The sequence below is a fragment of the Ictalurus punctatus genome, chromosome 10, assembly GCF_001660625.3.
Source record: "Ictalurus punctatus breed USDA103 chromosome 10, Coco_2.0, whole genome shotgun sequence".
Lineage (NCBI taxonomy): Eukaryota > Metazoa > Chordata > Actinopteri > Siluriformes > Ictaluridae > Ictalurus > Ictalurus punctatus.
Genome location: NC_030425.2, coordinates 17,648,940 through 17,663,204, shown reverse-complemented (window position 1 = coordinate 17,663,204; position 14,265 = coordinate 17,648,940). Strand labels below are relative to the sequence as shown.

General features: G+C 38.3%; 1 protein-coding gene across 5 annotated transcripts in view; it reads left to right on the top strand.

Moving 5' to 3' along the window:
• The window catches only part of atp11b (ATPase phospholipid transporting 11B (putative)), a 67,377-nt gene that overhangs the window by 26,609 nt on the left and 26,503 nt on the right, over positions 1–14,265 (top strand). For all 5 annotated transcript variants that reach the window (XM_053683194.1, XM_053683191.1, XM_053683192.1 and 2 more), the window contains exons 10-21: positions 116–197; positions 402–552; positions 1,247–1,444; positions 1,613–1,774; positions 2,583–2,758; positions 3,196–3,264; positions 3,867–3,940; positions 5,615–5,718; positions 7,312–7,493; positions 10,936–11,139; positions 12,256–12,409; positions 13,977–14,079. In XM_053683194.1, the coding sequence (XP_053539169.1) occupies positions 116–197; positions 402–552; positions 1,247–1,444; positions 1,613–1,774; positions 2,583–2,758; positions 3,196–3,264; positions 3,867–3,940; positions 5,615–5,718; positions 7,312–7,493; positions 10,936–11,139; positions 12,256–12,409; positions 13,977–14,079 (1,659 nt within the window). The remainder of the gene's footprint in view (positions 1–115; positions 198–401; positions 553–1,246; positions 1,445–1,612; positions 1,775–2,582; positions 2,759–3,195; positions 3,265–3,866; positions 3,941–5,614; positions 5,719–7,311; positions 7,494–10,935; positions 11,140–12,255; positions 12,410–13,976; positions 14,080–14,265) is intronic.

The window sequence follows — 14,265 nt, the reverse complement described above, 5'->3', positions numbered from 1 at the left end:
TTTTTCTGCACTTAAGCAATTGTGTGTGTTCTGAGTTATGAGCATGTTATGAGTTTCCTTCAAAGTATCAGTTAAGTGTGTGTATCTGTGTAATTATCATTTTATTTTCACTCAGGTGTGGCCGTGTACACAGGCATGGAGTCCAAGATGGCTCTGAATTACAAGTGCAAGTCCCAGAAACGCTCAGCAGTGGAGAAGTATGAAGCTCTTTCTCTCTCCCCCTCTCTCTCCCCCTCTCTCTGTCGCACTCCCTTTCTCTCTCTCTATCTTCCTCTATCTTCCTGTTCTATTTTTCTCTGTGTCACTTCCTCTGTTTACCCAAAATTGAAATACTTGCTCATTTCCCTCACCTTTATTTAAATTCACAATGGCGCCATATCAATTGTGTAAATCTCTCCCAGGTCGATGAACACGTTTCTCATCATCTATCTGGTTATCCTGCTTTTCGAGGCTGTCCTCAGTACCATTTTGAAATACGCCTGGCAAGCGGAGGAGAAATGGGACGAGCCGTTCTACAATCAGAAGACGGAGACGGAACGCAACAGCAGCAAGGCAAGATTGTGGGGATTTTTTTGTTTGGCGGGGGGGGGGGGGGGGGGGGGGGGGGGGGGGGTTTAACCACTCGACCAATCAATTCGAAAGGGTGCTTGTGTGAGAACAGCAAATGTAGAGGGCAAAGTGCTGGTGAATAAAGTGCTGGAAAAATTACAGCTTGTAAGCTGTAGTACAGCTGTCAGTGTTGAATTATGGAAAACTAATCATAAATGGACCTTAAAGAAAGAAAGAAGCTACAGCTGTAATAGAATTGAGGTAAATAGATAATAAGGATAAATAGAAATAACATTAAGATAAAAATATACTATTACAATAAAACATTTATTTCAAGTGATAGATTTATTTAAATAATAAATGAAATAATAAGTTGCAGATATAATAGATTTTGCATAAATATAAATAGATAAAGATCAAATAAAATATAATTTTAACATAAAGATTTCAGTAAGTAAATACATAGTGAGATAAATAAATAAATATCGTCAATAGTTAGTTAGCCGATACTAGCCAGGACTGGTAGGAGCGTTGCTATGGTTACAGTGCATACAGGTTCTTTCTTTTTTTCTATATCAGCACTTAAAATGGTCAGGTCAGCGCTTTTATTGGAGAAAAAAGTGTGTGGAAACACCCTAAGGATTTTATTTTAGCCTATTAAACCATTAATTACATTTTTAGACTTTTTTTCTCACAGATTTTGCAGTTCATCTCCGATTTCTTGGCCTTCCTGGTTCTGTACAACTTCATAATCCCCATTTCGCTGTACGTCACTGTGGAGATGCAGAAGTTTCTGGGTTCCTTCTTCATCGGCTGGGACCTCGACCTCTACCATGAGGAGAGTGACCAGAAAGCCCAGGTCAACACCTCTGACCTCAACGAGGAGCTGGGGCAGGTGTGTGGGTGTGTGTGGGTGTGCGCGCTTGTGTGTGAAATCTCGTCATGGGTTTGTTACCAGAGTGAAAATATGACATACGTTTCTATTTTCTCTATTTTTCCACTCCTGAATAGAATATTTTAAAAGTCAGGAGAGTAAAATATTTTTGCTCTTGCTTTGCCTTAGGTGGAGTACGTTTTTACTGACAAGACAGGAACGTTGACCGAAAATGAGATGCAGTTTCGTGAATGCTCCATCAACGGTGTCAAATACCAAGAGATCAACAGCAGACTGGTCCCTGAGGGAATGACGGAGGACGTCCTAGACGCAGGCTCTGTTTCTCACCTGGTGATAAAAAATATAAATGCACAGAGAACATGGTGTGAAATGATGGTGTCTGATGTTTGAGCATTTTATCACATTTCTTGTCTTTTCTCACAAACACCAGCTCAAACATTTCTTGTATAGAGCTGTGATTGGACAGTGATTTTGCATTTCAGTGTAGCATGACCACAACACACTGATGAAAGTGAAATGCAAAGGAAAAATGCATTCTGACACAAAGTAACTGTTTAATTCTTTTTTTTTAAAAAAAGCCAAACAGTTATAAACCTTGTCGATAGTGTTTCACTGAAGAGATAAAGCAAAGATTAATGCACTGATGGGTTCGTTTTCATTGTGAACTGCTTTTTCTGCATGTCACTCAAACAGATCGCCTTTCACTCTGGCGGAGTTGGGAAAGAAAGAATGAAAAAAGAAAAAGAAAATTTGGGAAAGAAAGGAAGAAATAAAAGGAAAAAGGAAGTGAATGACGAAGAAAAAAGGAGAGAAGGACCGATTGAAAGACAGAAATAAAAAAAAGAAGAAAGGAAAAGTTGGGAACAAAAGAAAGAAAAGTTGGGAAAGACAGAAAGAAAGTGAAAAAAGAAAGAAATCCTGAACTGAAACTTGAAGGAAAGAAAGAAAAAGTGGAAGAAAGAAAGGAATAAAGAAAGACAGAGTTACCAGCTAGCACAATGTGCTAAATAAATACCTGAGTTAGTGTGCTATTTTGACTATATAATTTTGGACATTTGGATGGAAATGTGTGTGTGTGTGTGTGTGTGTGTGTGTGTGTGTGTGTGTGTGTGTGTGTGTGTGTGTGTGTGTGTTTCAGAGCAGGGAAGAGGAGCTGTTCCTGAAAGCAGTCTCTCTGTGCCACACAGTTCAGATCAGTTATGATCAGGCAGACGGCGTGTCCGATCCATTCTCACACGCGAACGGATTCACGTGTCAGATGGAGTACTACGCCTCGTCTCCTGATGAGAAAGCCCTGGTGGAAGCCACCAAGAGGTAAAAATTAGCTTGCTCTCTCTGTGTGTGTGTGTGTGTGTGTGTGTGTGTGTGTGTGTGTGTGTGTGTGTGTGTGTGTGTGTGTGTCAGAGGAGCTTAAACACACGACGTTCAGAGTGTCACTGTGCTACCGTGTCTCAGGTTTGACGTGTTCTAGCCGTGAGACATCGCTTCATCACGCCAAGGAAATCTGTAAATGAAAACATGTTCATTTTGAAATAGCTGTTAGTAATGCATCACAGTGACAGGAGCATGTGTTGGATAAAGAGAGAAAGAATTAAAGCGATAGAGAGAGAGAGAGAGAGAGAGAGAGATCTGTGTGACTAAGGTCTGTTACTTGACTGTAAACAGTAACAGTTACTCAGACATTGAAATACTGTTATTCTTTTTTTCTTTACTGATGAATTCTGTTCATTGGTGTTGTTTTGATTCTGCAGGATGGGCATCGCCTTCGCAGGAAGTAATGGAGAAAACATGGAGATCAAAACATTCGGCAAATCAGAAAAGTGAGACTTAAAATTGTCTAGACGCTAGTAATGTATGGAATAAAACACTGTGTTGTGCTGTTATACAAAAATAATCCAATTACAGTTACCACCACAAAATTGGTTATTTCTCTTTAACAGCACGTCTCGAGGTTTGTCTTTCTCTTATACCACAGCAGTTTGACCACATTTAAAGAACTATAAATAATATATATAATAATTAGTTATATATATATATATATATATATATATATATATATATATATATATATATATATATATATATATATATATATATATATATATATATAATAACTTTACTTTAAATAAACTTCCATGTCAGATAAATGTGTCCTCATAGAAAAATTATCGACGATTATGTGGCGTGTCCTTTTGAATGAGCTGCTACTATAGAAAAGTTGACATATTGGAACGCGCAGATTAATATAAACCTGCTATTTACAGCTGCTCTACTGTCAGAGCTGCTTTTAGAGAAAAGTGATCAACACCTTCTGACCAATCAGAATCCAGAATTTAGCAGCTCTGTGGTATAAAATTAAACTGTGCACTTAATTGAGTGTTTTATGCTCGTAACAGTTCAGGGTTTTTTTTTCTCTCCATAGGTATAAACTTCTTCATGTGTTAGAGTTTGACCCAAACCGAAGGCGCATGAGTGTGATATTACAGACTCCATCAGGTGTGTGAGCAGAATTCTTTGAATTTACACCATATAGATGTCACATTACACAAGACAACAAAAAAAATGATTTCAGTATACAAGAATAGACGAGATATACAATATAGACATAAATATGGGTGGGTAGTGTACATACTAAGTGCAGTGTGTGCAAGGTAGAGTGCAAAAAGATGGTTGCGCACATACTTAAAGTTGTCGGTTCGTTGTAAATTAGGTATGACGTTATAAAGCGATAAATTTAAATGAATTATTCCTGAATTGGAAATGTTTATAGAGAAGTTAGGAATTAAAATAAAGCTTGGAAGGAAGTAGCTGTGATCACCTGTGCCTCTGATGAGTGTGTGTAGCTAGTATGGTTTTCTTGCACTGATAATCTGCAAGCGAAGCTGAGCACGTATCTCATAAATCAAACAAACATTTTTAACACTTATCAGTGTTATTTATTTTTGTATTTTAGAGTATGTTTTAAACAAAAGTAAATCAACAACAATAGCACTTGCTACACAACAGACAAACTGTAAGCGTCTTGTCGCTCGCTAGTGTAAACACAGGAAAGTCATTATATTACTGTAATTATTCCATGAATTATGAATTATGAAGAAGAATTATGAATGTTCTTCTGTTATTGATAAAGGTTATTACTTTACTGTTGCATGTTACGGTTGCAACAGCACATATCATGGATTAATGTCTCGCGAGCCGCATGTTACTCTTTGACAGAAATCATGGGGCTTGCCAGGTGTCTCACTCTTTACCCATATATGGTCATTAAAAACTTGGACACATCACTAGAAATCAGTTTCCTGCAGAAAATGCAAAGTCGGTTGCAATTCCTTTGGTGTACAGCCCACCGATGTTACTGAAAAGTCAGTTTACAATAATATATTTCAAGTTGTTCCAGCTAGTGCACGTATGCAGTGCTGTGTGCAAGTGTCACGACACCAGTCAACGGCAAGCCACCTGCGTTTCTATTTCTCGTGCTCAGATTCATGCAGCTACCAAGCTAGTTTGGGGAGATAGCGAAAAGAAAGAATTCAGAGGAGCATCGAAAATTTCAAAGTGACTGGACTGAAACATCTGCTTCTATTGAAAGCTCTGGTGCTCTGCTGTGTCTGATTCACACAGAATGTGTTGGCATGAAGGAACATGGGGGGGGGGGGGGGGGGGTACACGGATATATCCCAGCACGCTGGAAGAGTCTACAGACACTCACACTTACACTCTCTCACACACAAGGTTTTATGCTGCTCAGGTGGAAACTCAACTTCAAAGTGAAAGGCCTGCACAATTAATTCCATATTGTAACGTTAGCTAATGTTTGTTTGTTTTTTGAGTTGTCTAGCAACCTAAATGTAAGTTATTGTTATTGAAATTTTATCTAATAAATTTGTTGTTGTTTTAGAATAGTAAAATAATAGTTTTTGCAATGGCTCTTTCGGGAACAAAAAAAATGAGTTAACCAAAAAGGAAAAATGGCTCTTTAATGAAAAAAGGTTCCTGACCCCTGTTTTAACAGATATATATTTAAACATCATCTTAAACATGTAAATAGCTATGCATCTGAAATGCTGATCTGTAATTAACAGTATGTCTATGAAGAGTTTAGGTCTGGTGAAATAAACCCAGAGGTTAAACCCAGAGTCAGCTGACAACATGCTCTGTTTGATGTGCTAGGGGAGAAAGTGTTGTTCACTAAAGGAGCCGAGTCCTCTATTCTTCCCTACACCAAGAGTGGAGAGATCGAGAAGACCAGAGTACACGTGGACGAATTCGCTCTGGTAAGAGACTTCGAATTACAGGACAAATATGTTGTGCTGTTGTTGGGAAATAATCATTAAAGGTGTGGTGCGATGAAGCAGAGTTACTGTTCCTACCCTGAAGTTGATTGTTTTCCCATTACAGCACATTTTTAGTGTTGCCACAGCAATTTGTTTATGATTACAATTTTTAGTTTATTATTGAATGGCATATCCTACATTATATCTGTTTACAGTTACATTTTAATCTTGTAGAACATCTGCGAAACAGGTTAGTTCCTGTTCTCACTTGCATTATAGAAGCTATAAACAGTTGTTCCCACACCAACCTCTCTTCTTGAAGTTAATGAGCCAAAAAAAAACACGCAGCTTTACAAGAAACAACAATGTGTAAACTCCTGTCCTAAAGAAATCATCTTACAGAAAGCTTCACCATATAATACATTTTTAAAAATCTGTTTGTGGCGTGTTCGCCAAGCCCCTGTGTATGAACTGTTACTATAGAAATGCTAACGTATTAGAATGAGCACATTAATATAAAGCAGCTGCACTACTGTCAGAGCTACTCTTACAGCAGGTACATTAACAGAAAAGAAATATGAGATTGCAGGAATATTAAAGTTGATGGGAGAGAAACATGCCATGCTCTTTCAGATTTGCCCAAAATAAGCTTCCTTAGAACACAGTTTTTGTACGTATGTTAAAGATTGGGACACATCGTGTAACTGATTACGTGTGATCGGAGAAAAACAGCTTTCTGTGCCGCTGAAGAAATTCGTGCTAAGCTTGCAATAACATAAATAAATCTAATCATGAGATAATGTAATTTAGAGAGTGGAACAGTGCACCAAGCATTCCCTTGGGAAAAACAACACCATGTGAGGAGTCATCAGTGTCTTGGCAGTAACAGCAATGCTCGTTAGAGCCTCTCCTTACACACACATGTGACATGTAGGCTGTGGGTGATGTGGGACTTTAGCAGTTAAATTGGGTGTGGCTCTTTTACACACATGTATTGAGGATTTTACACTTATTAGTAACCAGTAGCAACACAGTAAAAAATAAAGATTTCAGTGATACTGAGACAAGTGAGTTTGATTCAACATGCTTTTAAAGAGAGAGAGAGAGAGAGAGAGAGAGAGAGAGAGAGAGAGAGAGAAATGCTGGTGAGGGACCAATTGTTTATAGCTGCTGTAACATAAGTGACATTCCACAACATTAAACTGAACGGATGTATTGGTTTTATTTTAATAAATAAAAAATTGTAATTGTTGACAAGTTGCTCTGTTATAAGAGGAATAAAACACTTTTTGAAAATAATCTTTGGGTGGTAACAGTAATTTCTGCTGTATCATCACTTTCCTCACATTTTTGTGGGTATTTTCAGTGATGGGGAATAATTAAGTCATTTTTTTTAATCCATCAGTACTGCTTTGCTTGTTTTGTTTTTTGTGGGGGGGGGGGGGGGGGTTGGGGGGGGGGGGGTGTAGCCAAACCTCAGCCGATTCAGTTCTTTGTATTGTGAAAACACCAACAATTGCCAACCCCTGTAAAGTACTACTGGATATTTGATTAATCTGAAATGTTGTGGTTATTTTCCTGTGTTGTTTACAGAAGGGTTTGAGGACACTGGTGGTGGCCTACAGGCTCTTCAGTGCGGAGGAGTATAAGGAAGTGGATAAGCGGATACAAGAGGCTCGAACGGCTCTACAGCAGAGAGAAGAAAGGCTCATTGATGCCTTTAACTTCATCGAGAAAGACCTGAAGTTGCTCGGAGCCACTGGAGTGGAAGACAAGTGAGTCACACACATTCACAAGCCCACTGGAGTGTGTTCAAGGATTAAACTATAATCACAAGACATTATAATATCCTACAGCTCACCATAGACTCATACATACAGCATAGAAGGTACAGCACAGATTTTCCACTGCTATGGTTGGTAATTAAAAAGAAAAAAGTTTTATACCTCTGAACAGAGTGTATGGTTCATCCAGGACCTGGGCTGAGAATCACTGATTATGAATCAGTTTGCTGCAGGTTGTGCCTCTCTTCAGATAATCTGTCATTTCACATTTTCTGTCAATTAGCAGACATTGTATTCTTTATTTTATTATACCAAATTTGTACTGGAGTAACTGCATCTAGCTAGCATTTTTTATATTTAAATAAATTTTAATCTGGTTACCACATTTTGTCCTCTCTCCCTGTCTTTTTTTTATTTTCCTATTTTCCTCATTGTTTCTCACTTTCTTTTCCTCGATTGATGGCTTACTATCACACTCACTTTTCCACACTTCACTTCTAACCTATTGCCCTTTCTCACTCTGTTGCTTATTCATTTTCTTTTTTATCCATCCTTCTCTTTCTTGACCCCCCACTCTCTCTCTCTCTCTCTCTCTCTCTCTCTTTCTCTCTCGCTCTGTGTGTGTGTGCTGAACATGTGACCCCTCATCCTTCTCTGCAGTGGCCCTTAAATATAGTAAACCCAAGTCACAGATTATATTCATGTGCACAGTGTGGTGTGACTGCTTCGTGTTTTCAACCTCGATCCCTTGAGACTCTGTTCAGTCATTGAGCTCTCTCTCTGTAATCGCACTGATTGGCACGTCATTTTGATTTAAACTGCATGAAGTTATGCACTGTTCTGCAACGCTTATTTATTTTTCGCTCACTGCGTACGTCCTGAAAATCACTCTTTATATTTTCACTTGTTCTTTCAAATCTTCGCATTTATGCAGGCATGTTTGTACCTTAAATTCTTCAAACTCCAAAACAAGAAAAGTTGAGGAGTTGCAGTCATCTTTTATATTTAGGAATTTGGAACAATAAAATAATTGAAAGATTACAGTAACTGGTGTTTATTTTTGTTTGTTTTTTTTATATTCTGTACAAAATACAGACCAATGTACAATATACTGGAACTAACAGACACTGAGACTTTCAATATGACTGACAAAGTGGCTATGTCTCCTTCCTTATGATTGACACACAGAGACCACGCCTCCTTCATTATGAATGACAATGCAACCACGCCTCCTTCACCATGACTGACAGTGGCCACGCCTTCTTCCCTATGTCTCACACACACAGTGGCCACACCTTCTTCACCAAGTTTCACACACACAGTGGCCACACCTTCTTCACTAAGTTTCACACACAGTGGCCACACCTTCTTCACTAAGTTTCACACACAGTGGCCACACCTTCTTCCCTATGTCTCACACACACAGTGGCCACACCTTCTTCCCTATGTCTCACACACACAGTGGCCACACCTTCTTCACTATGTCTCACACACACAGTGGCTACACCTTCTTCACTATGTCTCACACACATAGTGGCTACACCTTCTTCACTATGCCTAACAGACACTGCAGCCACGCCTCCTTTGCTTTGCCTAACAGACACAGCAGCCACACCTCCTTTGCTATGCCTAAATCTGCGGTCACACTAGGCTTTAGCACTCCATTGACTTCCATTCAAACGCATCCGAAAACGGCAGACCAGAAACGCAAGCTCACGCGTAGACTTTTCGTGTTACGCTATGTGATGAAAGTTAAAATTTGGTGAACTCTGACCTTAGTAATCGTATTATGTGAAGACATATGACCAATAGATGATTGCGACGTCACTGCTTGACCTTTTTAGTAAAAAAAAAAAAAAAAAAGACATTAAAAAATTGATTGACAGACACGAAATCCACACCAATTTCATTAGACTTAGACAAATTGACCACACTATGACTGACAGACAAGAGCGGTCACACCTCCTTTGTCATGATTTATGGTCCATGAATCTGATCGCACGAGGGGCTTTCCAGTTGTGTGTTTGCTACATAAAATTTCAATTCAAGTAATAGTTCACTACATTGAAACAATTACTACAGTAGAGTACATATTGACTGTTGAAGGTGAAAAGGAAAAAGGGAAGCCAGTTTCACCAGATCAACCTTTAACAGGAATATAGAAACCAGTGTAGGCCCAACAAGCAGAAAGCTAGCCAGCTAATTGACGGGCTGTCACTGTTGCATGGAACAACATAATGCTTTCTCCATCTGTGGTTTCTTCAAGATCTATTTCCATTAGGAGAGCAAAAATAAACAAAAGTATTTGGTCATAATGTGTCCAAAATGTCACTTATTCTACATTCATGTTCTTGTTTATAAATCTGTTGTATAAAAGCAATATCTCACACTCAATCCTGTTGATGTACAGCTGTCTTGCTCATGTATTATTGCGTAATTATACAACATGTTGAAAGACTTGTTGTAATTTATCCAGTTGTATAATAAGCAGTGTTTTATTCTTGTGTAGATGTATTTCCACAGCAACACACTCATGTCACCTCGATCATTAACTTATGAGTTGCACTGGAGCAAAGAAACACTAATTGGCCTTCAGAGATTGTAATTTGACCTTTGAGTGTGTGGTAAATTGCAGTTAAATCTACTATAATCTACACTCTAGGGCTATAAAAGAGTTTATTTCTTAATCATGTTTGCAATATTGTCCTTACTTAACTCCTGCACTGTCAATACTTATGTATTCTGTAAGGTTGAAATACATCAATGATCGCTTTGGATCATAGAAATTGAAATTTATTTATTTTAGTAGAGTTTTCGCATACAGATTTAAAATGCGCTTGGAACTTTCAGACTTATTTTTAGCACAGTGGCTTAGCCAGAAATTTATTTCATGGGGGGGATGAGGAAACATAAGAATATTAGGTATAGAATATTATAATAAAGAATATTTCTATTTTTATTACATATTGTAAGTTTATTTCTATTTATTTCTTTACCAGTTCTAATTATAGTTATTTGTATTGTCATGAGATATTGGCATAAATATTTCCTTAGAGATAAATAAAGTTTTATGTTGCCTATTATCTTATCTCAGAACAGTTAACAGATGATGTTTAAAAGGATGCAAACACTGGTACAACCTACATACTTGTTGTGGTCATGACCCACTGCAACAAGCACTTACAATAAAGGTCAAACCAATCCATTTGTATTACAATGGGGTGTGTGTAGTAGACATGGAATTTTTAGTACATTGCAAGGACACTCCCATTTATGTGAATTATACAGAGATCACTTATCTCATGTGATTCAGTCCTCTGAAAGCGTTACCGAACACACACGTCTGGAAAACTAATCCCACCATACACTGCACAATCCTGAATTGTATGATACCATTCGATTTTTGTGACACTGTGTGTGTGTTCTCGTGCAGGCTGCAGGAGAAGGTCCAGGAGACGATTGAGGCTCTGCGATTGGCTGGAATTAAAGTGTGGGTGCTAACGGGAGATAAACATGAGACAGCGGTCAGCGTGAGTCTCTCCTGTGGCCACTTTCACCGTACAATGAACATCCTGGAACTTGTGCAGCAGAAATCTGATCACGAGTGTGCAGAGCAGCTCCGCAGACTCGCACGCAGGTAAACAAACACACACACACACTTCCCCATTTCTCTTTATGCCCTTTGAATTTATTTCCTATTCATATTTTTGGTTAGTTGTACATGGTGTAGTCCTCCTGCAGAACCACAACTACAACACTCCTAATTCCAAAAAAGGCATTAAAAGTGAATTTGGGAAGGAAACTTGGGTAGATTTAGGTAGATTTAAGATTGATTCATTACTATCAAGCTACAATAATATTCTTGTGACCATTATTTCATTCAGAACTCAATTATAATCTGTATTGACATTTATCTTAAACATATTTGGTTTATATAAATAAAAAAAAAATTACATGAATCTAGACATTGGTCAAGGGACACAGAAGGAGATAATACTGTTTAATTGACAAATGAATCTTTCTGCCCCACAGATGTTTATTTAAAGTGCCTCTGAAATCAAAATTGGTGTTTCAGAGGGTTTTTTTTTTTTGTACCTGTCCCTTAGTGTTGTAGACACCAATGTAATATATCTAGGAAAAATACATTTGGAGATATTATCATTTAAAAATAAAATTTAGTTTACATTAGTTTACAAAATTGTAAACAATTACAATTTTATAATGACTCCTCCTGTACTAGTGGCTGTACTATTCTGTTGATGTACTTGTCTTCATCCAATTAAATGCTCTTTAGCATGTACATGTCCAATCCGTGCATCATTTGTTCTTTTCATATTCAATTAAGAACCAAGATGACATGCAATGGCCATGCCTTCTTTATTGGAACTGACAGATGCAAAAGCCACGCCTCCTTCACAGGACATTTATATGCAAAAGCCACGCCTCCTTTATTGGCTCAGACACACAGGCTAAACCACCTTTTACAGCTCATATTTTTTCCACTTCTCCCTTTTTTTCATAAATATGTCCCTCTGTCTCAGTCTGGATCAGCTTTACATCTAATAATCAATAATAAATTATTTGATTCCTGTACCACTGTTACAGACTCCTGTTTTAAGACTTGACTGGGTGTGTAGAATATAGAGTGGTGAATCATCCAGAGTTTGTGTTGATTAAACAGGATTGAGCTTAAACAGGATTGTGTGTGTGTGTGTGTGTGTGTGTGTGTGTGTGTGTGTGTGTGTGTGTGTAGGATCAAAGAGGACCATGTGATCCAGCACGGGTTGGTGGTGGATGGTGCAAGTCTGTCTCTGGCTCTGCGTGAACATGAGAAGCTCTTCATGGAAGTGTGTAAGAACTGCTCTGCTGTGATCTGCTGCAGGATGGCACCACTGCAGAAAGCCAAGGCAAGTCACACCCTGCTCTCTCTCTGTGTGTCTGTGTGTGTCTGTGTGTGTCTGTGTGTGTCTGTGTGTGTCTGTATGTGTCTGTGTGTGTCTGTGTGTGTCTGTGTGTCTGTGTGTGTGTGTGTGTGTGTGTGTGTGTGTCTGTGTGTCTGTGTGTGTGTGTCTCTGTGTGTGTGTGTGTGTCTGTCTGTGTGTGTGTGTGTGTCTGTCTGTTTGTGTGTGTGTGTCTGTCTGTTTGTGTGTGTGTCTGTCTGTCTGTGTGTGTGTCTGTCTGTGTGTGTGTGTGTCTGTCTGTGTGTTTGCAGCTGTCGTTATGCATGTGTTTGTGTTTGCAGCTCTGCTTGTGCATGTGTTGCAGGTGTGTGTGTGTGTGTTCAAACAAAAATGTATTTCCATACGTCACACACTAAATAGCAATGGTTTGTCTGTTCAGCCTCTCTATAAATAAAGGCTAATTTCACCAGCATTAATTTTAGGTTTTTGTTATGTTGGTGCAAATCTAACAGTAATATAGGAAATTATCGTAATTGCATGTACTAGCATGATTATCATCAATGCAGTAACAAATTAGCTAACTACTGTAATTTATGGAGTAGCGTGATTACTATGTTTAAGCGATATTGGCCGAGCAAGAGTGCACTTATACAGAATATCGCATCGGCATGGCTGTGATTTGGCCGGAGCTAGTAACAGCTGTGACGATTTTCAGTATAACTGCACAACTGCAAGTGTGATATTGCTGTTATACAACAGAGCTATAAACAAGAAGTTAATATCAAGTAATTGACATTTCAGACACAGTTTGGCAGAATCTTCTGTATATTTTGCTCCACTAGAGGATATAGATCCCAGAGAATCCACACTCACTTTATAGTACATCAGCTAGCTGATTAGCTAGCTCAAATTAATTTGTACATTCCCGTTACAGGTTGAAGTTGGCGTTCCTTCTTCCTATTCGTTTTCAACTGACGTGCTTCCACATTTTAAGTCAAAAGTTATATTCCTGAAAAGTATCATTTGCCATGTCCACTGATAATGTCGCTAACTTTACTGTAGTAATGGTTACGAACCCGGTAGTGGAATTTTACACTGCAAAAACAGACGAGTGGAGCAATACAACGTGAAATATCCCAGTGCGGTTATAAGAAATATAAGCAGTTTCTGGAGTAGCACAACTACTACCATAACTCTACTCCAAAAACACTAATAAATTACGAAAGTACCATAATTGCTGGAGTAGCATAGCACAATAGATGTCACATCTAATCAGACAGGTTTGCTTTTGTACTTTAAATTCTAATTTCTCAGTCGAGTAACTTTTTTATTTTTTCAGGTATTTTTACTTTTGTCTGTTTTGGTCTTACAGCTTTAGCAATGTCCTGTATTCAGCTTTTTTGTTCTGTTCTACTGTTGTTGCTCTTGGTACTTTGATTTATTGCACTAGTGCACTGAGTGTAATAAAAATGCAATATTAAAAAAGTCCTTTATTATTTTTATGATTATTAATAGCCCAGTGCTGCCATTCCGGGTTTTTTAAAGCTTGTTTTAATACGGTGGTGTTTGGCAGGTGGTTCGCTTGCTGAAGACGTCCCCAGAGAAACCCATAACATTAGCCATTGGAGATGGAGCCAATGATGTCAGTATGATCCAGGAGGCCCATGTAGGAATAGGTAAATGTCTATGTACATGCAGAAGGGAATTATTGAATCAGAAGGGGGCTTAAACTTGCAATAATCACATGTATTTTTTAATTTCTTACTGGTACAAATAATCTGGACAAATCTATAGAATATGTATGAAAAAAAATTAATGATGATGATAATAAGTCAGTCAGTCTGACACTCCCCACCCAGTGC